This window comes from Dermacentor albipictus, chromosome 3, assembly GCF_038994185.2.
Source record: "Dermacentor albipictus isolate Rhodes 1998 colony chromosome 3, USDA_Dalb.pri_finalv2, whole genome shotgun sequence".
Lineage (NCBI taxonomy): Eukaryota > Metazoa > Arthropoda > Arachnida > Ixodida > Ixodidae > Dermacentor > Dermacentor albipictus.
This window is the reverse complement of record NC_091823.1, coordinates 146,307,123-146,332,091: the sequence shown is the minus strand read 5'-3', so window position 1 is coordinate 146,332,091 and position 24,969 is coordinate 146,307,123. Positions and strand designations below refer to the sequence as shown.

The following is a 24,969-nucleotide window of genomic DNA, read 5'->3' as shown; positions in this document are numbered from 1 at the left end:
CCTGTCGTTCAGAATCAAATTCACTGCCACAATATATAGCGAATTCTAAACACCTGAAAAGCTGCGCTCTAAATTCATATTAGCGAGTATGGTAATCATCGGTGAACTTGTTTTTCTGAAAGCGAGAAGACATACCTCATTGCTAACGGGAATGAATGTCTTGTATTATATTTTTTGCTCATTTGCTGTAACCCAGACCCCTCATTATTGCCTTTGGTCCTGAGGGTAATTACTAATAAATAAAGTATTTTTAATTTTTGAATTGGACCGGCCAGTAGCCTTCGCAGCTATCGGCACAAACAGTTTTTTGCAAAGAATTCATTTTTTTATTCAATGAAGGTTCAAATGAAATATAAATCCCTCCTCATGGGTACGTGCCATATTTTCAAATATATGGAAAATATTTTAAAAGCCGAAACAATGATTTCGTGCCCACTTAGTGCCACCCGAAACACACTCTAAATTGGCTTATCGTTCGCAGAGTGCAGGGACAGACCAAGAATTAGGCATTTCTCTCAGTTTTTATTGAAGACAGCATAGTAATTCTCCTCCTCCTCATCATCGTCGTCGCCATAATCATGTGCGTGGAAGAAGAAGACTGGCAACGGCTGGCAAGCAGTTACTGACGCCAAGCGTCAAGAGCCCTTCTCCGTCTTTCTTAAACCGAGGCCATGGCGATCAACGTCCCTGGCCTGGTGGCCATTGTGTTTTTCTACCTGGTCATCCTTGTCGTAGGCATCTGGGCAGGACGCAAAGGTGGCGGCCCGGAAAAGGACTCACAGAATGTCACCATTGGCGACCAGTCTAATATCATGCTCGCCGGAAGAAACATCGGCCTCTTTGTCGGCGTCTTCACAATGACAGGTGCGAATGAGCGATGCAGTGCTGCGATTTCGCAGCGTTGATTTGCGCTCGATTCTGCGCCACTCTTATCAGCCACCGTTCAAGGCCGGCATATCCGCCTGATAACACGGTCGGAAAATCGTTCTGATCACTGAAGAATAGCATAAACCGGGAAAAGCAATAGCGTCAGAAAAGGGATCGCTACAGAATCGCAACCACGCATCCTATATTTCAGCCCTTCCAAACTGTGACGTGTTTCAGTCACCTGAAACGATGCTTCCTTTTGCTGTTATCTAAAACCATCTGGCAGTATTGCATAGAGCGTGATGATGACCAAGGAAGCTTGCCGCTTACTGTCTACGTTCTGTACTAAAATAAGTAAAAGAAGTCTAATGTCTACGTATTCGCGGAATTGTGCCATGTTGCATTCAAGTAACCAGTAAACATATAGCGTTTTTTTCTGATTAAGATGCCTTGCTATTCTCAGGCCTAAAATCACTCGAACTTGAGTGGCTTTGACAACGCGCCTGTAGCAGACGAATAACACGGCGCGCGTGATGTGGAGGCATATAAATAATTAGCTATGCACAGTTACAAATAAAATCTTTCTGTAATTTTGCATACTGAAATTTTTTTCAAGGCACTACCTTCAAAGAAAAAGCAAAACAAAAAAAGCTTCTGCGCCCTCCACAACAAAAGTTAAACAAGGCAGGCTCGCTCTTTTGATCAGTCGCAACGCGCGTATTCGAATAAGCTTTGGTCACGTGATTGTTCCTCATTTCATGAGGAACAATTACGTGAGCACCATGCAAAAGATAAACATGATTTCTATGTGCTTCGATCATCTCTGTAAGACGCTGTATTTGTGGATGCGGTGTATGGAAATCGTAGACACATTCTTCTCTGCATGCTTGCGAATATATCGGGTCTAAAATCTCGCTGTCTCATTCAATGTGTCGCATCACATCGCTTCCCCCAGTCCCCAGCAGCTGCAAAGCAACTGACCACGGCGGCGGTCAGATCTGCGACGCAGCAGAGGGTGCTAAGAATCACTGGCTCCGCACAGGCGGCCGTTGGAATATGAACCTGGCAACGTTTAACGCTAGAACGTTATCTAGTGAGGCGAGTCTAGCAGTGCTATTGGAGGAATTAGAAGGCAGTAAATGGGATATAATAGGGCTCAGTGAAGTTAGGAGGCCAAAAGAAGCATATACAGTGCTAAATAGCGGGCACGTCCTGTGCTACCAGGGCTTAGCGGAGAGAAGAGAACTGGGAGTCGGATTCCCGGTTAATAAGAATATAGCTGGTAACATACAGGAATTCTATAGCATTAACGAGAGGGTGGCAGGTCTTGTTGTGAAACTTAATAAGAGGTACAAAAGGAAGATTGTACAGGTCTACGCCCCTACATCCAGTCATGATGACCAGGAAGTCGAAAGCTTCTATGAGGACGTGGAATCGGCGATGGGTAGAGTGAAAACTAAATACTCTATACTAATGGGCGACTTTAATGCCAAGGTAGGCAAGAAGCAGGCTGGAGACAAGGCAGTGGGCGAATATGGCATAGGCACGAGGAATAGCAGGGTAGAGTTATTAGTAGAGTTTGCGGAACAGAATAATTTGAGGATAATGAATACCTTCTTCCGCAAGCGGGATAGCCGAAAGTGGACGTGGAGGAGCCCGAACGGCGAGACTAGAAATGAAATAGACTTCATACTCTGCGCTAACCCTGGCATCATACAAGATGTGGACGTGCTCGGCAAGGTGCGCTGCAGTGACCACAGGATGGTAAGAACTCGAATTAGCCTAGACCTGAGGAGGGAACGGAAGAAACTGGTACATAAGAAGCCGATTAATCAGTTAGCGGTAAGAGGGAAAATAGAGGAATTCCAGATCAAGCTACAGAACAGGTATTCAGCTTTAACTCAGAAAGAGGGCCTTAGTGTTGAAGTATGAACGACAATCTTGCGGGCATCATTAAGGAGTGTGCAATGGAAGTTGGTGGTAACTCCGTTAGGCAGGGTACCAGCAAACAATCGCAGGAGACGAAAGATCTGATCAAGAAACGCCAATGTATGAAAGCATATAACCCTACAGCTAATATAGAACTGGCAGAACTTTCGAAGTTAATCAACAAGCGTAAGACAGCTGACATAAGGAAGTACAATATGGATAGAATTCAACATGCTCTCAGGAACGGAGGAAGCCTAAAAACAGTGAAGAAGAAACTAGGAATTGGCAAGAATCAGATGTATGCGTTAAGAGACAAAGCGGGCAATATCATTACTAATATGGATGAGATAGTTCAAGTGGCTGAGGAGTTCTATAGAGATTTATACAGTACCAGTGGCACCCACGACGATAATGGAAGAGAAAATAGTCTAGAGGAATTCGAAATCCCGAAGGTAACGCCGGAAGAAGTAAAGAAAGCCTTAGGAGATATGCAAAGGGGGAAGCCAGCTGGGGAGGGTCAGGTAGCAGCAGATTTGTTGAAGGATGGTGGACAGATTGCTCTAGAGAAACTGGCCACCCTGTATACACAATGCCTCATGACCTCGAGCGTACCGGAATCATGGAAGAACACTAACATAATCCTAATCCATAAGAAAGGGGACGCCAAAGACTTGAAAAATTATAGACCGATCAGCTTATTGTCCGTTGCCTACAAAGTATTTACTAAGGTAATTGCAAATAGAATCAGGAACACCTTAGACTTCTGTCAACCAAAGGACCAGGCAGGATTCCGTAAAGGCTACTCAACAATACACCATATTCACACTATCAATCAAGTGATAGAGAAATGTGCAGAATATAACCAACCCTTATATATAGCTTTCATTGATTACGAGAAAGCGTTTGCATCAGTCGAAACCTCAGCAGTCATGGAGGCATTACGGAATCAGGGTGTAGATGAGCCATATGTAAAAATACTGGAAGATATCTATAGCGGCTCCACAGCCACCGTAGTCCTCCATAAAGCAAGCAACAAAATCCCAATAAAGAAAGGCGTCAGGCAGGGAGATACGATATCTCCAATGCTATTGACAGCGTGTTTACAGGAGGTATTCAGAGACCTGGATTGGGAAGAATTGGGGATAAAAGTTAATGGAGAATACCTTAGTAACTTGCGATTCGCTGATGATATTGCCTTGCTTAGTAACTCAGGGGACCAATTGCAATTCATGCTCACTGACCTGGAGAGGCAAAGCAGAAGAGTGGGTCTAAAAACTAATCTGCAGAAAACTAAATTAATGCTTAACAGTCTCGGGAGAGAACAGCAATTTACAATAGGCAGCGAGGCACTGGAAGTCGTAAGGGAATACATCTACTTAGGGCAGGTAGTGACGGCGGATCCGGATCATGAGACGGAAATAATCAGAAGAATAATAATGGACTGGGGTGCGTTTGGCAGGCATTCCCAAATCATGAACAGCAGGTTGCCATTATCCCTCAAGAGAAAAGTATTTAATAGCTGTGTCTTACCAGTACTCACCTACGGGGCAGAAACCTGGAGGCTTACGAAAAGGGTTCTACTCAAATTGAGGACGACACAACGAGCTATGGAAAGAAGAATGATAGGTGTAACGTTAAGGGATAAGAAAAGAGCAGATTGGGTGAGGGAACAAACGCGAGTTAATGATATCTTAGTTGAAATCAAGAAAAAGAAATGGGCGTGGGCAGGACATGTAATAAGGAGGGAAGATAACCGATGGTCATTAAGGGTTACGGACTGGATCCCAAGGGAAGGGAAGCGTAGCAGCGGACGGCAGAAAGTTAGGTGGGCGGATGAGATTAAGAAGTTTGCAGGCACGGCACGGCCACAATTAGTACATGACCGGGGTTGTTGGAGAAGCATGGGAGAGGCCTTTGCCCTGCAGTGGGCGCAACCAGGCTGATGATGATGATGGTGATGATCACATCGCTTTATTTTCTTAAAGACCCCTCTAGGGGATATTACATAAAAGCGGGCTCACAATATAGCCACTTGCTGCCAATCGGAAAGAAAATCGGTTACGCTCTTCAAGAAGGTTGATGAACAAGTGATTGTTGCGATGTGGTGGGAAAGGTCGTTTCATTCGGGTGCTGCGCGTTAAAAAAAAAGATGAATACGAAAATGTAACTGGTGCGGGCACATGGGCGTGACGCTTGTGTATAAATATTTTTTGTGCACCTTAAAATTTTAGTAAGCAGATTTTGCTTTGCTTATTTGCTGCTAGCAATTTGACGTTTTGCGCACATGTAACATGTCGCAGGCGATTATGCATAGCCTGCACTGAGCTATACATAGGTCCACATTTCCTTCAATACAGCTAATGAAAAACATTTGCCAGCGAATGTCCACCTTACATATTTTAGAATTATGGATGCACACGTAAATGCCTTTGCGCCTAATCATATTTGTGCCGGCACAAAGCTGTGGCGTGCGGCGAACGTCTGACGTGACGACAACACAATCCTAGATATCCAGTTGTCCTTACAGTTGAATGAATGTCGCCACAGCTTGAATATTGGTAAGGAAAGTGCGACGTGTTGTGCTGCTAACATTTTATGTTTTGCGCAGCCACCTGGGTAGGCGGAGGGTACATCAATGGCACCGCCGAGATAATCTACGTGAGCGGCCTCGCCTGGTGCCAGGCTCCCTTCGGCTACGCCATCAGCCTTGCCATCGGTGAGGGAACCTCCATGTGTGTGGGCTCAGTGTGCGCAGAGAGACAGAGAGAGAGAGGGAGAGAGAAAGAAGGAGCAACCGTAGCACTCGCAATGAAAAGAAGAAGCGCTAGGGACCCTTTAGGCATTTATTTTACGCTGCATCTTCATAGAAACATTAAAAAGGGCAGGGGCGATCAAATATGCGCGCATAAAATTATGCAGGCAAGTAAGAGATTAAAACAGTAAGGTGGCCTTAGACAATCAGTATGTCGAAAAATACACCAATTACATAGAAACACATGCAACAATACGAGAACAGCACTGGAGAATGATGATTCACCATTTAATAAGAGATATTTATTATTGCGGTTTTGAAATGCTGGATAACCCTGAATGCTCGCGAAAGACTTTGGAAGCTGGTTGTATAGAAATGAGAACAGACACGAACTTCATTGTGTGTTTAAAATTGTATGCCTGACACAAATGGCTAACGGAAATAACGTTCACAAGCATGTTGTGGGTAAAATATTTGTACTTCCTGCTCAAAATATGCAGAAAATATTACGCTAGAAGTTCGTAATTAAGCCTCCCTAATCAAGCTTAGGAATAGAGCCGTACTGTTGCCAAGGCTCACATAACGAAGTAATTGCAAAAATAAACATACGGGGTATGCATCGTACACAGCTATATGTAGGTGAACTTCAGAGAATATTTTGATGCATATGACTTGAGGAGACGAGATTGCAAACATAACCAAAACTTTAGCTTACAGTTGAATCCAACCATACCGAACCCGGATCAATAGCATTATTCTCTATGCAGAACACTAGAACCTACTGCGCGATACTGATGTAAAATAACTCCATTATAATTAACTGGACATTGGATATGTCGAACTCTCCAGTGGCGCGCAGTGCCAGCAGCATCGAGGCGATGAATATCAGCTGCTGTTGCTAGTTATTTTTTTAATGATGGCCAGAAATACGATCTGATTTTGAGGTAGGCCGTAGTGGGAGACTCCTGATATTTAGACGACCCTATGTTCTTTAACGTGCACATAAACCTAAGCGCAGGGGTGTTTCCTAGTTTCGCCGTGATCGAAATGCGGCCACCATGACCGGCATGCGATCCCGCGACCTAGTGCTTAGCAGCTCAGCCGCATAGCTACTAAGCAACCACGATGGGTGCCATTTCTAGTCGAAACATGTTATTTTGTTCTTCAGCTAGTGGGTTTATCACAGCTGCAAACGGGGGGCGGGGAGGAGATGTTGCCAGAGAACACGAGCAACAACCAAGGAGTGCGAGACCATCGCAAGGCGCACTGACAACTGAAAGGTCACTTCCTGATCACACGCAGCACAGAACTTCTTGATTTCGTCGTATGATTGTTCTTTTTCTTGATACCCGTATAATTCCTGTCGGTGGTGGTGAAGAAGAAGAAGAAGAAGATGATGATGATGATGATGATGATGATGATGATGACGACGACGACGGCGACGACGACGACGACGATGATGATTTATTGCCATTCCCTTTGCACGGCGGTGGTGACGAACAGTCACTCGGCTTGCTTGAGTTTATCGGATATGCCATACAGCCATCGCGAGCGCACCACCCCAAGTCGCCAGAAAGCCAAGCGGACTCCTGAGAAAACCCCGGCCTCCCACACACGAGCGGAGACGCAGCAGTAAACCCAACGGCACCGCTAAGTCAGCCCGCCAGCATAATAATGTAATGCAAAGCAGTCTTCATTACTGGTTACTGGCCGCGACTACCACATGAAGGCAGCGGTGGGATAACCAAGGTAACAAGGTGCCCACGAGTACAGCCATCTCGACGTAGTAAGCCGCACACCGAAACGGGCGCCATGCAACAACGGCGTTTGACCCGCTTGCCGCAGACCTGCCGACAAAGCTCCACTTCCGCAAGCATGAAGATTGTACTCAATGGCATCGTAGGCGGGAAGGTTACTGTCTTTTTAAATATTCGGTCTCAAGAGCCCGGGCTAGATGACACAAACCAACACATTTATTTATTTATTTATTTATTTATTTATTTATTTATTTATTTATTTATTTACAAATAATGCTGTCTCAAAATTGAGACATAGCAGGAGTGGGTGAGTACATCAAGATAACATACAATCAACATGTCACATGTAAACGAACTTCGTCCACGAAACGCTCAAGTGACAATTCTCGTAGATTAGTATGTAGCGTGTTCCACAATTCAATGGTTAATGGCAAGAAAGAAAATTTAAAGCTATCTATGTGAGCTCTAAAGGGAACAATAATCAAGGGATTGGCTCTTCGCGTTACACGTGCCGAGGAGCCAACAAATGTCAAGTACGTCGACAGTGACAGAAGCATGTACAATTTTGTGCAACAATATAATCCTTTCACACGTGCGCCTATGTGCCAATGGCTCAAGTGATAGCAGGCCAGCATGCAGAGAAGGGGAGAAATTGCGATCGTATCGATTGTAAATAAATCTAATAGCTTTCTTCTGCACAGCCTCAATCTTTGATACATCATATACGCAGTTGGGTTACCAGACGACAGATGCATATTCTAGAGTGGGCCTCACGAGGGATCTGTAAGCTGCTAGTTTGCATTCCTTGGTTGCTGGTTTTAGTGTGCTTTTTAAATATGCAAGTCGTTTTAGAGCCCTGGAACAAATGAAGTCGACGTGTTTGTGCCATTTTAAGTTGTAAGAAAAAATTACACCAAGATATTTGAACTCGGTGACGGAAGTCAAAGTCTTCTCATCATTACTATAGGCAAACTTCAGGGGTTCCTTTTTGTTTGAAAAGGTCATTGATACTGTTTTATCGAAGTTGATTTCCATTTACCAGGTCTTGCTCCAGTTGCAGAAGGCATTGAACGTGTTATTCAGCAGCTCCTGAGAACTGGCGCTGGCGATGTTGCAGTACAAGACACAGTCGTCTGCGTACAAACGGACCTTAGCAGCAGAGTTAGTAACAACACTCTCGACATCATTAAGGTAAATAATGAATAAAAGTGGTCCCAGTACGGAGCCCTGTGGGACGCCGGAAGAAATACCTACTGAGGATGATTGCGCCTGATTAAATGAGACAAACTGGGACCGCAGATGCAAGTAGTCTCTTACCCAGCCAAGTAAGTGATTGCCGTGTATGCCTCTGAATAAAGAGTCAAGCTTCATGAGTAACTTAGCATGACATACCTTGTCAAACGCTTTGGAGTAGTCAACAAATATGGCGTCAATCTGGCCACGATTGTTAAGTGTAGTAGCAACGTCGTGAGTGAATTCAATTAGTTGCGTAACCGTGGAAAAACCCGATCTAAAATCATGCTGATGATGTGAAAGAATGTTGTTATTATTTAGGTACTGTATAATGTGTTTATGAATTATGTGTTCTAGTAGTTTACAACAAGTAGATAATAACGAGATTGGTCTATAATTGGAAATTGATTGCCTAATGCCAGATTTGTGTATCGGTACAATTTGAGCAACTTTCCAGACACGGGGAACAGTTTGCGATTCTACAGATTTTTGAAATATGATAGTGAGATACCGCGCACAGTATTCTGAGTATCTTTTTAAAAACGTGTTTGGAATGTTATCTGGTCCAGCACTTTTACTAGTATCAATATTTAACAAGAGGGCGTGAACTCTGCTAATCGTTAACTGAAGTTTTGGAAAACATGCTGAAGCACTATCACAGTGAAACTTAGGGATAATGCCGTTATCTTCAACAAAAACCGATTTAAAATATCTATTGAACGCTTCAGAGATCATAACAGCATTTGAACACGACTGTCTTTTGATGACCATAGAAGTTGAGTTGGGCACAGGAGGAACAATTGTTTTCCAGAATTTGGATGGGTTGTCTTTTAGGAATGTTGTTAGAGTGTTGTTATAGTAGTAGTCTCTAGCGTGCTGCATTTTAGTCTTAAGAGTTTGTCTAAGCGATGTTAGCACTGAGTTTTCTCGGACATTCCGAGTGCGAGAGCCACGGCGGAAGCGCTTTATCCGGCGAATCAACTGAATAATCTCTCTAGTGTACCAAGGGTGTTTCGAGTTTCGCTTTACACATTTTTTGGTACAAAATTAGCTACGCACTCTTTGACAATTTTCTGAAACATTTCAACTAACAAGTCAACACTTAAGGCATCACTCGAAAACATAAACTCATCAAAGTGTGATGCAAGCGAGGCGACGATAGAATTGTCGTCAGCTCGAGAAAAGTCATGGACAGTACTATACGTTGGTTTATTGGGCTCTAGAGCAATATCTAGGTGCACAATTACCGCCTTGTGATCGGAGATGCCCTCCACAACGTCACATTCGCTACACAGGAGCCCATCACTAAGCAAGACCAAATCCAAAATAGCAGATTCTCGGGTGCACGAGCTAACGACCTGTGTTAAATCATACGACACAGCAAGATTGATTAGAGCATCGCAGATCGGTCGATCACGTCCAGTAGAAGAAAGAGAACGCCAGTCAATGTAGGGGGCAATAAAATCGCCACATAATATTAACTGGCTTTTCTGTAGCCTGTTCACTGCAATATAATCCGAGACAGCATGGATAGAATTGACATCATTTGGCGGTCGGTATACAGCGCCAATCACAGTAGTAAAGCCACTAGCTAAGGTCAATCTTGCACCAAACCGATTCGCTGTCATGAAGCTTCGGCAGCAAAACGTATTTAATATCTTTAGAAATAAAAAGTGCTACGCCACCACCACGACCAACAGTCCTGTCATTTCTCAACACTGAGTAACCAGGTGGCAAAAATTCATTCTCAGAAATGGAGTCATTTAGCCAAGTCTCAGTAACACATATTATTGATGGTTTGTGACATTCTACAAGCCAGTTGAAACAAACATATTTGTTAACCAAGCTGCGCGCATTAAAGTTCAGAAGTGTCAGTTTCCTTTTATGTGGAAGTCAGTTGGTATTCCTGGGAGCGGTGTAATCAGCCGCCCTAACAACGCACTTTCTGGCGTCGCTCCACTCGTATCGAACACTGTCGATAATCAGGTGCTCTTGTTGTAACGGTACCTTCTTTGCAACTTTTCTGAGTTCCATTGAATTCTGCCATAGGCTTCTGCGCACCTGTCGCACGCGTGCAGAAAAGTCTTCACTGACGTAAATGTTCGAACCCTTCAGTTTGCGTGCGTTAGCTAAGATATCTATTTTAGTTCGAAAATCCAACAGTTTGATAATTATTGGTCTATCTTTACCTGTCCTTTTTTGCCCAAGTCTGTGGCAACGCTCGATGTTATCACACGTTACGTCAAGCTTTGACGTTAGCATGCTTAGTACTGAAGTAAGAACTGCCTCAGGTGTCTCATTCAGTGTTTCAGATAAACCATGAATAACCAAGTTATTCCGTCGCGACCGATTTTCAAGGTCGTCATTCTTACGCTCCAGCTTTTGGATCATATCTGAGAGACCAGAAACAGTATTTTCTAGTTCCTGCACGCGCTCACCGACATCTTTGGCCTTGGCGACAAATGACTCTAGTTTAGAGAGACGATCATCGAAACAGGCAATTTTAGAGGTTAGTGCAGATATTTCGTAGCTTATGCGAGCCTGTCCTGACAGCAATTCGGCGAACATTTTTTCAGTGACGGGACCCGGCTTAGTTTCTATGTCTCCTGAAAGAATCAACAGGCCTTTCAACATGTGCACAAGAGATACCACTTTTCGGGAAAAAGAACGTGGGAGGGTCCGGCAGCAGCAACAAGAAGCGATCATCATTTCTATAACATTTACAACCATACCAATTGCATACCTGTAAGTAGAAGTAGGCAAATTTGCAGCGCATGTTTGCGATGCTGCCACCAGACCCACTGAAGTGGAACCGCAGAGGCGTTCATCCTTTATCCTGTTGCGAGCCCGTAGATGTCGCCGAGGTGCCGGAGCATGCGCAGTACCGCCAGGTTAGTGCTGGCCAGCAGGGGAGGAAGCAGTCCACGCCGGCTGACACGTTTGCGTTTAGTGCCTTCATTGGCAACGGACTCGTGAAGCTTCCTGAGCAAGCGTCGCCCGTCCGGTGGGGCAGACCGACGAGCCGGTAATCCGAAGGATCACAACATTGAAGATTGTGGAAAAAGGTACTTGCAGCAATCTGTAACTAGAAGTAGGCAAATTTTCAGCGCATGTTTGCGATGCTGCCACCGGACCCACATTGTTCTGCACCTCGGGTGAAGAAGAGGTGGACCTGCTCATCTCCATGAAACTGACTGGCGAACAGATGCCATCGTATAATGTCGCAGTGAATGCTTTTGAAAAGTATTTTCTGTCCTGCAATAATTTCATACGAGCGAGCGAGATTCAAATCTCGGAAATGAGAGCCACATGAAAGCGCCGATGCGTTCGTTACTGAGCGTTTTGCAGAAAACTACGACTATATACGCAACTCTCAAAGACGAATTGATTCGGGATAGGCTCGTGGTTGGCTTGCATGACGAGAAAGTCAGTGAGAAGCTGCAGCTTGACGCAGAACTCACTCTGTAGAAAGCGATTATACAGCTGCCCGCAATTCAGAGGCCGCGAAACCTGAACGCAAAGAAATGCACTCCATTTAACAGCCGGCTCCTTGCGTAGAAGTGCGCGGCTAGGCCAGCAGTAAAGCCCACCGCAAGGTAAAAAAAGGCCCTTTCAGGCCGTCGTGCCCACGACGCGAAATGAAGCTGTAAGATGAACGCTGCACGTGGTGTGGCAGCGTGCGCGACCACACGAAGGCACAGTGCCCTACGGCGAACAAGACACGTAACCATTGTGGGACGAAAGGCCACTACGATTCCGCGCGCCTGTTGAACCCCAAAGGTGGAACCTCAGGCTCAGAAAACCAATAAGTTGTCTATAACTACATTTAGTGCACCCACATCCACCGTTACCCACTTGTGCAGATGCTGAAAAGGATGCTTAACATGGATGTCATCCAGAAAGTAGAGCGAACAACCCAATAGTGTTTTCCGATGGTCGTCGGAAGGAAAAAGAACGAGCTTCACATCTGCGTTGATATGCCCAGCTCATTCAGCAGATAATTCATGATCGCTTGCTTATGGCGACGAGTGTCTCGCAAAACTGGCATGTGTAACAGTGTTTAACCGCCTAGTTGGATACACGAGCAGGATACTGGCACGTTCTATTGCCCAAAAATTGTCGCGAATACACAACTCTCATCAGACCTATCGCAAGGTTTTATTTCTGGAGACTATTATTCGGAAATTCCACGGCAGCAGAGTTCTACCAACGCGACATGCTCCGAGCGCTGGAAGGACTAGCCGACGTGAGTTTTCTGCAAGAACACAGCATTCTGTCAAACGACAATTGAAGACCCGGATGCTAATCTACGGCGTGGGCTAAAGAAGCTGGTTGGTACAGCTGTTACCCTGAACATTGGCAAGCACATTTCGTCAAACCGAAGCCGCATTTCTAAGGAATGTGGTATCCACAACAGAAGTCAGTGCCAACACAGGGAAGGTCAAGGCCATGACAAAGCTTGCCTCACCTCTCTTGTCCGGTACAACTCAAGAGCAATTCATGTTTTGCCCTTGCAGCCACTGGTGTCACTGTGTCAACATGACGTCGCGGCCGACCGCCTTCGCGCCGCAGTCGTGAAAGGAAACAAAAACCGCATTCATCCGTGCTTACGGACTTTTGCGAAATGGGCTCCTCCACTCCTCGCGTCCAATTATCGGCGTCGTCAGTGAGACCGTGCTCTCTCAAGGTGCCTCCAGCAGTGTCGCGCAACATGCCCACCTAAAGAGGCCGTGAAACACATTGGGCGATTATCCAGCTTCCTCCACTCAGAAAGGTGGCGGCATCGGGAGTAAGAGCTCCTTTCTCGAAGAGACTTGCGGAATGTGGTTGGTGTTTCGAACACGAATAGATCAGACAGAGGGTAGTTCCAAATCAGCGACCTTCTGTGGAACCACAGCTTGAACGAAAGAAATCATACCCTTGTTGGCAGTCGAGACAATGGAGCTGGTGACATTACTTCTATTTCACGATGAACGATGCTTGTCAATGTGTCAGAAGCCGGCGATAGTGGGTGAGGACTCAGCAATGTAGACAGGATGCTGAACCGTCTTTTCTTTTTCACACAGCTTCTTGCCTGCCTCGGTCATCCGGTCCCACACGAGCATTCCGTGCAGAATTCGTTTTCTTATCTGGCAGCTGCCGCATCTTCGACTACCACAGTACATGCGCACATTTCGGATCCCTTGTGCAAAAGAACGCTTGTATCACCAGCGAATGGTAATCTTGGTTTGCTGGTCAGCCTGTCTGCCAAAAACCTGATGAACGAAAATGGACATGACGTTCACGTTTGTGACGTCAGCCACGAGCCTTTGTGTATAAAGGCGCCGGCAGCACATTCCTTTTTCAGTGGGCATGGCAGCAGCAACGTACGCGTGATAGACGCGATACGAAGAGCGCGTGGCGGCCGGCACTGCTTTCTGGCGCAATAAGTGCTGGAAGACACGCCACACCAAACCAACCACCCGTGGAAACGATGGCAGCACCCGGATCTCCAGTGGTGGGCCTCGCGCCCAATTTACGCTGCTTTGCATTAGTGATTCCATACGTTCGATTTCAGCTACAAATATGAGAATACCACGAGAATTGCGTATTCCTCAGGGAAAAGCTGCCTACCGCGAGCGTCAGTGAGAGTTGGCTCGTTAATGGACTCGTCATCGTAGGGCCGACGTCTTGCTGCGCGCCAGAGACGCATAGTTTAAACGGCAGTGCTGGGAGGCCGATCCCGAAGTGCGCGCGGGATACGTGGGAAAGAATGGTAAAATATTTGCAATATAGACTGCTTGTGAAGTTTGACTTGCATGATGTAACACTCGGTGCCAGTAACACCACATACCGAGGTGATGCCACCCTCTTTTTAAGAAGAAAGGATCACCTCCGGCGCCGCACACGTGCTCTCGTACCTCCGTGTGCGGTAACTCTCCCGCGGTGGTCTTACGCGTGAGAGGAGGCTGTGCTTCAGAGGATACGCGTCGGGGTTGCCCTCACTCCTGTCATGACTCGGAAGTGGCAGCGCTTTCACCAGTTATATCCACGCCCTAGGCGTCCGGTCTGCAAGTCACGCAGTGCCGAAGCCGACATGCCCCACATGCTGTGAGTTTGCCCTGCCTTGAAACTGACCATGCTCCGGCACCTCGCAGCAGCGGGACTTTCGCCGCATAATCCTAGCGACTGCACTGCTGGGACGCAGGGTCCGCATTATCGATCCCTCCTGAACTTCAATAGATCCACAAATCTTTTTTTATTCATTTACTCATAATTTTATTCATTATTCATTCGCCCGCACCCTATAAGCCTGTATGCCCTGAGGCATTAACCCTCACAAAAAAAAAAAAACTAGCACCGCTTCGCTCTTCCACCATCTTCACGAAGTGGAAGGGGCGGTGACTTTTACTTATGTCCTATTGCACTAAATTGCTTCAGCGATGTCTTTTTAATCGGGGCTATTGGACTAAATGCAGGCCCTCGCAATACTGCCAACAGTACGCGTCCTGGAAGTAACCTGAACCCCAATCAAACGAATGTCGCAGGAACAGGTTCTCTGAATGTTGATTGCTCTGCAGATAGCGTCATACTTTACATGCTGATAGATTGGCGAGGCTAATTGCTGACCAGGAACAAATGTCTTTTGATATTAAGTTACTCGGACAGCCTGTTAATTCGCCTCTCGAGGCGCTGGAATCTTGTGTGAATGCCATTGAATCTGCTCTGTCAGTAAAGCGTTGTGGGCAAATGGGAAATTGAACGTGTACTTTGACTGAGAAAGTTAACACTACCGTCTGAAGCATAAATGCTAAAGACAGCAGTTTCAGGATCACTTTACTGACACAGTTGGTTAGCTCGTTTTGAGCGTTGATTATTTCGAAAATAGTCGCGTAGAAATAAAGTGGTCTGGCATGGATTACCTGAAGTACAAGACTAAAACGACGACGTACTACTTTCGAGTGTATCCTTGTGGTTATCGGATGTGCTTAAAATGCAGTTCGCTAGCATTGAAAGATTTCACTATATAATACTGCATTGACCATTTTGTTCCTGTTAAAACGCAGTAAACAATAACTTGGATAAAGTATGGATGATAAGATATACTTTACTCTTGTTGCGACGTGTCAATAACTACGGCGCTCAGAGCTGAGTTGTGATCCCGCTAAATCAGCAATGTTCAACGAAGTTAAGGAGGAACTGCGAGCTAAACTTTAATCGGCCAAGGACTTCCATTTCAGAGTAACACTGCCTCGGCTTTTAAACAGCAATTCCAAAAAAATTGGCAATCCATTATACCTTGTCCAACTGATAATACCACTTTAGGTATTATAGGTGTTGCCTGCAGAACTAATGCACGTCCTGTGTTCATTAACTTCCTGGATTTGAATGAGAAAATACAGGTACTCAGGAATTCAAGCACAAAGACACTTGCTAAAGCATTCGGCAGGATTTTTCTAACCGAATATGTAAGCATCTATGGGATGCTACCACATGCTTTCGTTACACTGGGCCTTCTGTAAGGATACGCTTTGATAATAGGTTCGTCGATAACGTATGCTATAACTGGCATAAATACACCAATGATCTTGTCGAAGCATTCAACCGCAGGTCAGGCGCTGCCGCACACAATCCCGCCCATAAAACTAGATGAAATTATCTTACTTCACATAGTAACCTACAAGTTCTGAAAGTCAATGCCACGAACTTGCTTAACAAATTTAGTCACTTTTTCACACTCATTACTTGTCACGATGCTTGTATTATAGGCGTCACAGGGACGTGGCTACACGGTGATATATATGATGAAATAGCACCACCTGATGTCAACTTTGTTAGAGTTGACAGGCAACACGGCCGAGGAGGTGGTGCAGTCCTTTTCCTGAAATGTGACCATTATGTAATCCAAGCTCTGATCAAACTAGGGTCTGCTTGGCGTAAGGTATACCTTGAAAATAGATCAGTAATAATTGGCATCCTATATTGCTGCCCCGTTCACCTCATGGCGGCTTATCTAGTCTGAATATGTTTTCGCACGAGTGCAACATCCTATCTTCACACATACTGCTTATGGGGCATTTTAATGCTCCAGGTATATCAATGGTCGTCATTAGCCCTGCCTCGTCATGAGTTTCGCTCATCGAAGGAGTTTTCGGGAGCTGTCACAGTCGACTGGTCTTAAACAACAGCCAGCCTACCAGAAGTGAAGACCTTCTAGATCTAGACTTTCTCAGCGAATGCCTCGTGGAAGGCAGTTTTGAATGCGCAGTGACTAAAGATATTTGCGATTTCGGGTAGTTGCAGGTTGTATTGCTTTGCAGGCAAAAAAGCCACACATTTTGCACTCCTCGCTTCCCAACGTTTAATAATGTTTCCATTATTGAAACCCTGAGTGAAAATGTCAATAACTGTTTAAATGAGTGCCGATGATGATGTTAATCATTTAGTTTCTGTTTTCGAAAACCTTATTCCCTCATACATTCACCGTTTTGTCGCTCTTACAACGCAGTAAACCAACACTTAGCTGAAACATGGCTGACGAGAGGTGCTTTGCACTTGTCACGATGTGTCACGAGACCAAGTCGCTCAAAGCTGAGTAGTGATCCGGCTAAAACTGTAATGTTTAACGAAGTGAAGCAGGAACTTCGAGGTAAACTCAAATCGGGCAAAGATTTATATTTCAGAGTTATATTTCCTCAGCTTCTGAAAACCAATTTCCAAGAAATTTTTGCAGTCTATCTTGCCTTGCGCAAATTATATTACTACTTTTGTAATTATTGGGAAGCCTTCTAGTAACTCCAATAAAATGGCATCTGCCTTCAACTAATATTTTCAATTCGTTTCGATTTAAGACCACCTGAAACTCCCTGCTTTTCAATATTATATAGCTTCAACAATTAGTAACCTCTCTGTATTACTGTAAACTCGACAGTAAAAGGTCCTGTGGTCCTGGCGGCATTTGTAATGCTTTCATTGTTATTTACTTCCTTTGGTATAATAGTTATCTCACTGTTATGTTTAACAAATCATTAGCAACTGCCCTTGTTCCTTCTTCGTGGCGACGTGTTAAATGTCTGGTTTTTCACAAATCTGGCAATAAGATGATGACAACTAGCTACTGACCAATCTGCCTAACCTGTAATTCTGGCACACTACTCGAACATATAGTTTACAATATATCGTAGATTGCCTAGAATCCATTAACGTACTGATTGATTGCCAGCATGGTTTTCGTCGCGGTGTTTGCACCCGTAACTCATCTGGTTGAATTCATGCATGACATTGCTAAAGCACAAGACCATGGTGCACAGGTTGACGAAATTTTCATAGATCTGTCCACAGCGTCCGACACTGTGGTTCAGCATAATCTACTAGTTAAACTCAGCCTCATCCTAAATAATCCTAACTGCGTAGACTGGATTGCCAGTTTTCTGTCCGACTGTTCCCATTTTGCACGCTACAATACTTCTGACCCGCCTATTGATCATGTCTCCTCTGGCGCCCCGCAGGTGCATTGCCCGGTCCAATTCTGTTGCTATTTTACATAACTGACTTGCCACAAAACATAATTAACATGCGTCTCTATGCTGATGATTGCATCCTCTACCGCAATATTAACTCCCCTCAAGATGATACTGCTCTTAATTAGCATTCTTACACTTCTACGGATAGTGTAACACCTGGCAGATGAGTGTGAACTTCACCAAAGCCGTTTCATTCACATTCACTAGGCTTTTAACTGCTTCGTTTCTCTAGTACTTTTTCAGTGACTCCTTTCGTACCAAGAATACCCGAATATAAGTAATACGAACTCTTATTCAACCACAACTTAACTTGGAGCAAGCCTGCTGAAGTAATATATACTAATTCATCGAAAACATCGGCCATCTCCAACGCTCCCTTCGTGTGACTCCTCAAGAAAGCAAACTGGTAGCATACAAAACACTAATCTACCCTATCTTTCAATATGCATATATAGTTTGGAACCCTCTTGATAAAAAAATGATATTAGCAAGATTGAGTCCTTACAAACGAAATCTGTTCGTTTTATCTACTGTCGCTACGACAGGGATTTTTCACCTTCCTCTAACCTCACAGTGGAATACTCTCTTGACTCGTTTCGGCATCAGCCTGGGTGCGTGACACACAAGAGGCTGTGGCGCCCTCTTTTGACTAGTTTTGGTACCTACACCTAAGATACAAAAACATCAAGACGGCTTGGATTCGGAAATACACGTCCCTAGACACGAAATACAGCGAAAATTCAAAACAACACGACACCAAGACGGAGGCAGATTGGCGCAAGGCAGTCATCAAGGAAATCAATGAGGCTGAAAAAACGATCTGGCGCACGACAGTGGCAAAAAAGCAAAGCCTGGCACTATATTACCACCACAAGCCGGAACCATGCCCATCACCAGACTACCGAGGAGATAGAGGCAGCGCCCTGCTGTTTCAAGCCCGCACTGGCGCTCTCCTCACAAACCAACGCCGACACGAACTATTCGGCGTGGATCCGACGTGCCGCTTGTGCGGTGCACCAGAAGAAACCCTTCTTCACGTGCTACAACAATGTCCTAGACTTCCCGCAGTTCCCCGGCCGTGCCCCCTGGCTGAGAGCCTGGCGCTGACTGGTCTCACCGAGGAGGACCGAACTGCACGCGTCGAGACTACGAAGATCCGGCTAGAACAGTGGGAACGACTGAGCAGGCGAGCCGAATAGGTGAAGGAAACCCGCAGACAGACATCGCCCGGCTAGAGCCGCCCAGTCACAGCGAGTGGCCGCTGATGCCGACCACCTCAGCTACAAGAGCTCCTAAGAGAAACGGCAAACGAGGTAGCGACGCAGCTGGGACGCACTGACTTGAACCGGTATGGCTGGCGGATTGGATTGTTGTCGCTTTGGTGAAATCCGAGGCGACTGGAGCCTAGAATACAACAAACCGGACCAGCCAGACGGACTCGCAGACAGTGACAGTGACAAACCTGTGTTTTATGTTCTTTCTCTCCTTTCTTTCTTTCCTTCTTGTCCTCTGAACATCTCCTGTGGCGTTGACAAACGCCTGGCCTGAGTCAAAAGGGATCAGGACCACTTACTTACTTACTTACTTACCAGCCTAGGTGCTGTGGCGCCCGCTCCTGACTAGTTTCGGTACCAGCTTAGGTGCTGTGGCGCCCTGTCCTGACTAGTTTCGGTATCACCCTAGGTGCTGTGGCTCCTGACTGATGCTGTGGCTCTTGATTCGTTTCGGCATCAGCCTAGGTGCGTGACGCCCAAGACGCTGTGGCGCCCTCTCTTGACTAGTTACGGTATCGGCCTTGGTGCGCGACACCCAAGGACATTGGACGGACGATTTCCCGGATTCTGAAGTACTCCGCACTTAAAATGTGGCGCAAGAAACCTACATTTACAAATATTTACCAGAAACGCGAGTAGCCCAGGCGTAAGAACCGCCAAGACGGCGAAGACCAACCTCTACCTCTTATTCATCGGTGCCGGCTTAATGCTGCAGTCGTCTTCTCGCCCGCGAAAATTTGTTTATTTATTTATTTACAAGTACCTTACAGCCTTCGAGACGGCTTTGTGCTAAGGGGAAAATACAGTACCACATTCGTATAGGAATAGCGGAGAAAAAGCGGAAAATTATTACGATATTGCACATACAGCATGAAGACCAATAACAAAAAACAATAACATAACATACGAGCATTATAAATGTTTTTGCATGTATACAGTAATAGATACTGTAAGAAATGCAACAAATTAGAAGAACGCAAGACATGTTTGATTGTTGAAATGGCATACTGATTAATTATGAGATTGTGAAATGTCCTATGTATCAATTGGAAAGCGATGTTATTTGCGAGAGCGTTTCCTAAACGGACCGCACGGGGTAAAAGCTGAAAAATTGAAAGCGCGTGTGTTGCTGTAAATTCAAGTGTGGCTGAACTGATTGTTCAGTCGTTGTGACATCGAGGATCGTTTCTTCAGGTTGGATAAGGATAGGCCAACTATGTGAATGAATCTATAGAACAATAATAGAAGGGAAATATCGCGGTGAGTGGTTAGTGGATGCAACGAAAGTTCGACTTCTATTTGGGTTGCATTTGGCTGGTTACGATAACGTTTTCAAATGAAACGGCTCGCTCTATTCCGGATGTTCTCCAGGAGTTCGATAACGTATTTTGATGAAGTAACGATATACAAGAGGCGTGCTCAATTTGCAGCCGTAGAAAAGTTATTTAAGCTAGTGTTCGTAGGGGTGAAGGCGCAGTTAGGTTGCGGCTCAGAAATCCTAATGGTCTGGAGGCGTTAGCTGAAATAAAGGTGATGTGACGAAGTGATAATATATATATATATATATATATATATATATATATATATATATATATATATATATATGACTTTTCTTATTTGGCCTCTAACACAGTTGACCACAACACTGGATATAAGTACTTAGGAGTGCTCCTTGCAGAAAGACTTTCATGGATTAATCGCGTTACCTAACTAACGCCTCCAGATCATTAGGATTTCTGCGCCGAAACTTAAGATCTGCGCCTTCACCAGACCTATCTGCATAGGTATATGCGGCGATACTACCCCACACACATACAACACATCTGCATACTGACGCAGGTGGCAACCTCTTTGCGGTGAAGATGCGTAAAGCCGGCTACAAGACTATGCTGGACCCTTTCCAGAAGCATTTCGGAACCCGCATGGGTGGCCTGCTCTTCCTGCCGGCGCTCTGTGGCGAGGTGTTCTGGTCAGCCGCCATCTTAGCCGCCTTGGGTGAGCGATAAATTGCGCGTTGGGTAACATGGACGGTCGGGCGCATGCCGAGACGGAACTCTTACGTAGAGAGAAGGGGAAGTCATATGACAACGTTCTAGCCTCATGTTTGCAGACGTCGTAAGACTAGTGACTAATCATTAATGATTATGATGACACTTGCGTACAGTGTAATCTATTGGTAAAAAGGGACATGATCATATCCCGTGTGGATGTTTCCCGTTAGCGTTGTACAATTGCACTGATTTGCTGCAGATGCCTTGTGGCTGGCGGTGGCACCTTCCTACGCGGCTGTGTAGTGCATTGGCGCTTATTCATCCAGAATTTGCATCTAGCTCCTGCAAACTAACAATCACAAATTGTAGTTTTACCTTTAACAGGGAACCGCAGTCTACATGGTTACTCCGCACTATTGCAATTCTTAATGATATATTTTTAATGCTTTCTTTTTGAAACCGGTCGTTCGGCAGTTTCGTGTGCAGTACCACGCTCAGTATCATTGGGATATTTGTCTGTTGAAGATAGTGCTGTCGATAATAAAACATTCGGGAGGAATCACGTTTCACATTCTTAACTGGGAGTGTCCAGAACACATTTCCGACATGTGTATTGTTACGGGGAGATTATAATTAACAAAACACTTTTAAACATACTGTTAGTATGACAGCACCCGCACAGGGTGTGCGCCAAGACAGTGTCATCATCTTCACCGTGACACAAATCGCCCGACACACGAACCCCGACAGCAAATGCAGCGTCCTGGTTCATTCTACGGTAGATATCACGCAGTGGAGTACGTCTTGAGGCGGGAAACGTTTGCACTTTCAGCTGAATGGATTTCTATGGTTATGACATGCTCAAACTACGATTTGTCTATGAGGCTATGAGGCTATGAGGCATTGTGTATCGGGGGATAATGTATTAATATTGGCCACTAAAGGACAGTTAACGTGCTCCTAATGGAAGGACAAGGACATTTGTGCATTTGGCCTCCATCGAAATGAGAGCCCGCGTTTGAGTTTGCGACCGCGTAATCAGCAGCGCAGTACCATAGCCGCTATACCACTGCGGCGGGCGCAATTTCAGCTGCCGGTTCCGCAGATTCTGTGGAAGCCAGGAAGAAGAGTTCATATGTCACGTCCATGCCTTGCACAAGCAATTCGTGACACAGCAAATTGGTAAAATATGGTATCGCCCTGTTTTGCCTCCGTTTCGCCATAACAAAATCTTGTCAGCACTGCTTGCTGGATGCGGCTATGGATCAAGTCACCAGGCTAACCATGGCTGGTTATCCTGAACACATATTCAGGCTCACAGCGAAAAACTGGCGAAATTGTTAAAAAGCAGAGAAAGAGCTAGCGATCGAAGTGACATTGGTCATCGCAAAAGGCCAGCACTTATTGCTTATATACATAGGCTGGCACATGGCCTAAACAACGTCGGGAATCGTTATGGTTTCAAGAATTATTTCTATTTCCAAATAAATTATCCACTCTGTGCCAGTCTGTGTAAGCACGAGCAAAAGTGTCAGATTTAGTTGCGCACAATTCATGTAAAGCACAGACCTGAATTCGTGACTTGCTGCAATAATGTTGCGTACGAGATTACCTTGTCATGTGGCTCTTGTTACATCCGCCAAACGGGCAGGTGTATAAACAAAAGGTTGCAAGAACATTCTTACAGAATGAAGAACGCTGGTCTATTACATTTGAGCACCCATTGCACAGCTTGCAGTTGCAAGGCCATTTTTGAACGCACAAGTGTAATCTGGACAAACAAAAATGAAAAATACCCGCCTCATTTGAGAGGCCAACCTAATCAATAAATGTGGTGACAGGTGCGTAAGGCAGGCGTCACTCGCAATACAGAAGGAAAACTATTTTTAGAAGCATCTAATCGGGCAGGTTCACGTTGCAGCTCGGCCTCCTCTTTATAGAATTTGTCGAGCGATCAAATACATTGATAATAGCTGCATGTGATGACCCTAATATGGGGCAAAGGTTCGTGTACTCAATGGTTCGGTTCGTTCTCTAAGGCGGAGCCTCCGAGAACCCAATTGAGGACAAAGCCGTTGGTTTGAACACACACACAAAGATTTTTAATCAAACTAAAAAGAGGCATAAAGCAAATAGAAGGAAATATAAAGCATGCCTAACATAAACACTCAAGCAGACATTGCGGCAAGGAACACACATAGGGCTTGCATGAGGTTAACGAGTGCGTGAGTCCGGGTTGCAACGAGGGCAGTCTCGACGCTGCGACACGGCGACAAGCTGGCGAAAGGCGTGGCGCCGGGCTCACCATAGGTCGCGGCGTAAGCTGGCCGACCGGGCGACCGGAGCGCGCCAGCTCTGGCTAGGCGAGGTAAAGCGCGCGGCTTGGTGGCACGAGCAGACGGCGGCGGCGTTCTGGCCGGGTAGATGGGCATAGAGCTCGGGCCCGTAGCCCAACTGCTCTCGTCTGGCCCTCGGGCGCAGAAGCTCGAACGCCGGCCTAAGGCAGCAAGCGGCACGACAGACGGGGTGGCGTTTTGGACGGGCAGCTGGCGTAGAACTCGGGCCCGTAGCCCGACTTTTCTCGTCCTGCGCACTGGCGCTGAAGCTCACCGGCGTTGAGGAGGTGACGGCACGCTCGGGTAGACGGGCGACGCACAGGAACAGGATGGCAGGAGGCCCCGGTCGGGTGAAGTCCTGGTGGGTTCGGGTCCGGAACCCGACGGCCCGTCTTCAACGCCCGCTCCGGTGGTTGACCTCCTCCTGCCGTCGCTTCCTGGGACTCTCCTGGCGTCTCCCCTGCGTCTCCTCTGCGTCTCCTTGCGTGTCCCTTCCGTTCTGCCAGCGCACCACGCTTTTTCTTCTGGTCTCGCCGATTTCGCATTCTCGGATTGGCTGCCTGACGCCCCGTGGTCTTTTCTATTTGGTTGCTTTTCTTCTTTTTGTTGTTTTTCATGCGCTGCGCGTTCTCGCACCGGACGCTTTTCGGCGTCGTTGTCTTCGTTCTTCCACCTCGGCGCGCGTGCACTCAGCGTCGTCTGCTCCTGACCTTCCCGACCACCGCACCATGTCGCGCACCACACATCACACTGAATTACCACTGCCAAAAAATGCTACAAACGAATTATTGAACGCTACGCACTCTCAAGACAAGTAAAATATGTATTTTTTCATAAACGAATATACAAGCATGTCTCAAAAAATTGTGCCCGAAATAGCTGATATCAATGCTTCCATGTTTTCTGCCTTTTTAAAGGACGTATCACACGTAAAGGACGTATCACACGAAATTTGGAACTATATCAGTTGGAAACCAACAAAGCAGTGCATGCCACTTATATGAAAAATGCAAGGCCATGTATTGAGCAAGTTGAGGGCAAATATTTTAGTGCAGCTTTGCTAACCTCCCTGTCTTTCTCTCATTTGCATTTCTCTCTCTGTCATTGAAGAACCTTGTTTACATTTTTCGTACATAAGCAACAACCATGAAAAATCTCAATGACGCTATCCTTTGTTACAATGTATTGCGCAGGAGCAACTGGCACCGGTCGTGTATTGTGAGCAATTGCACCGAAATTATAGTGGCGACAGGAAGCACATATAAAAAGCAGGAGTTCTGCAAAATTTACGAGGGCGAGACAAATGAAAGTGAGCCACTACGAATAT

General features: G+C 45.7%; 1 protein-coding gene across 1 annotated transcript in view; it reads left to right on the top strand.

Annotated features, from left to right (window-relative positions):
* Positions 1-620: 620 nt before the first annotated feature.
* LOC139057609 (high-affinity choline transporter 1-like) overlaps positions 621-24,969 on the top strand; it is a 74,312-nt gene continuing 49,963 nt past the window's right edge. The window contains exons 1-3 of the mRNA XM_070536138.1: positions 621-864; positions 5,405-5,512; positions 21,155-21,310. Of these exons, the coding sequence (XP_070392239.1) occupies positions 672-864; positions 5,405-5,512; positions 21,155-21,310 (457 nt within the window). The 5' untranslated portion in view covers positions 621-671. The remainder of the gene's footprint in view (positions 865-5,404; positions 5,513-21,154; positions 21,311-24,969) is intronic.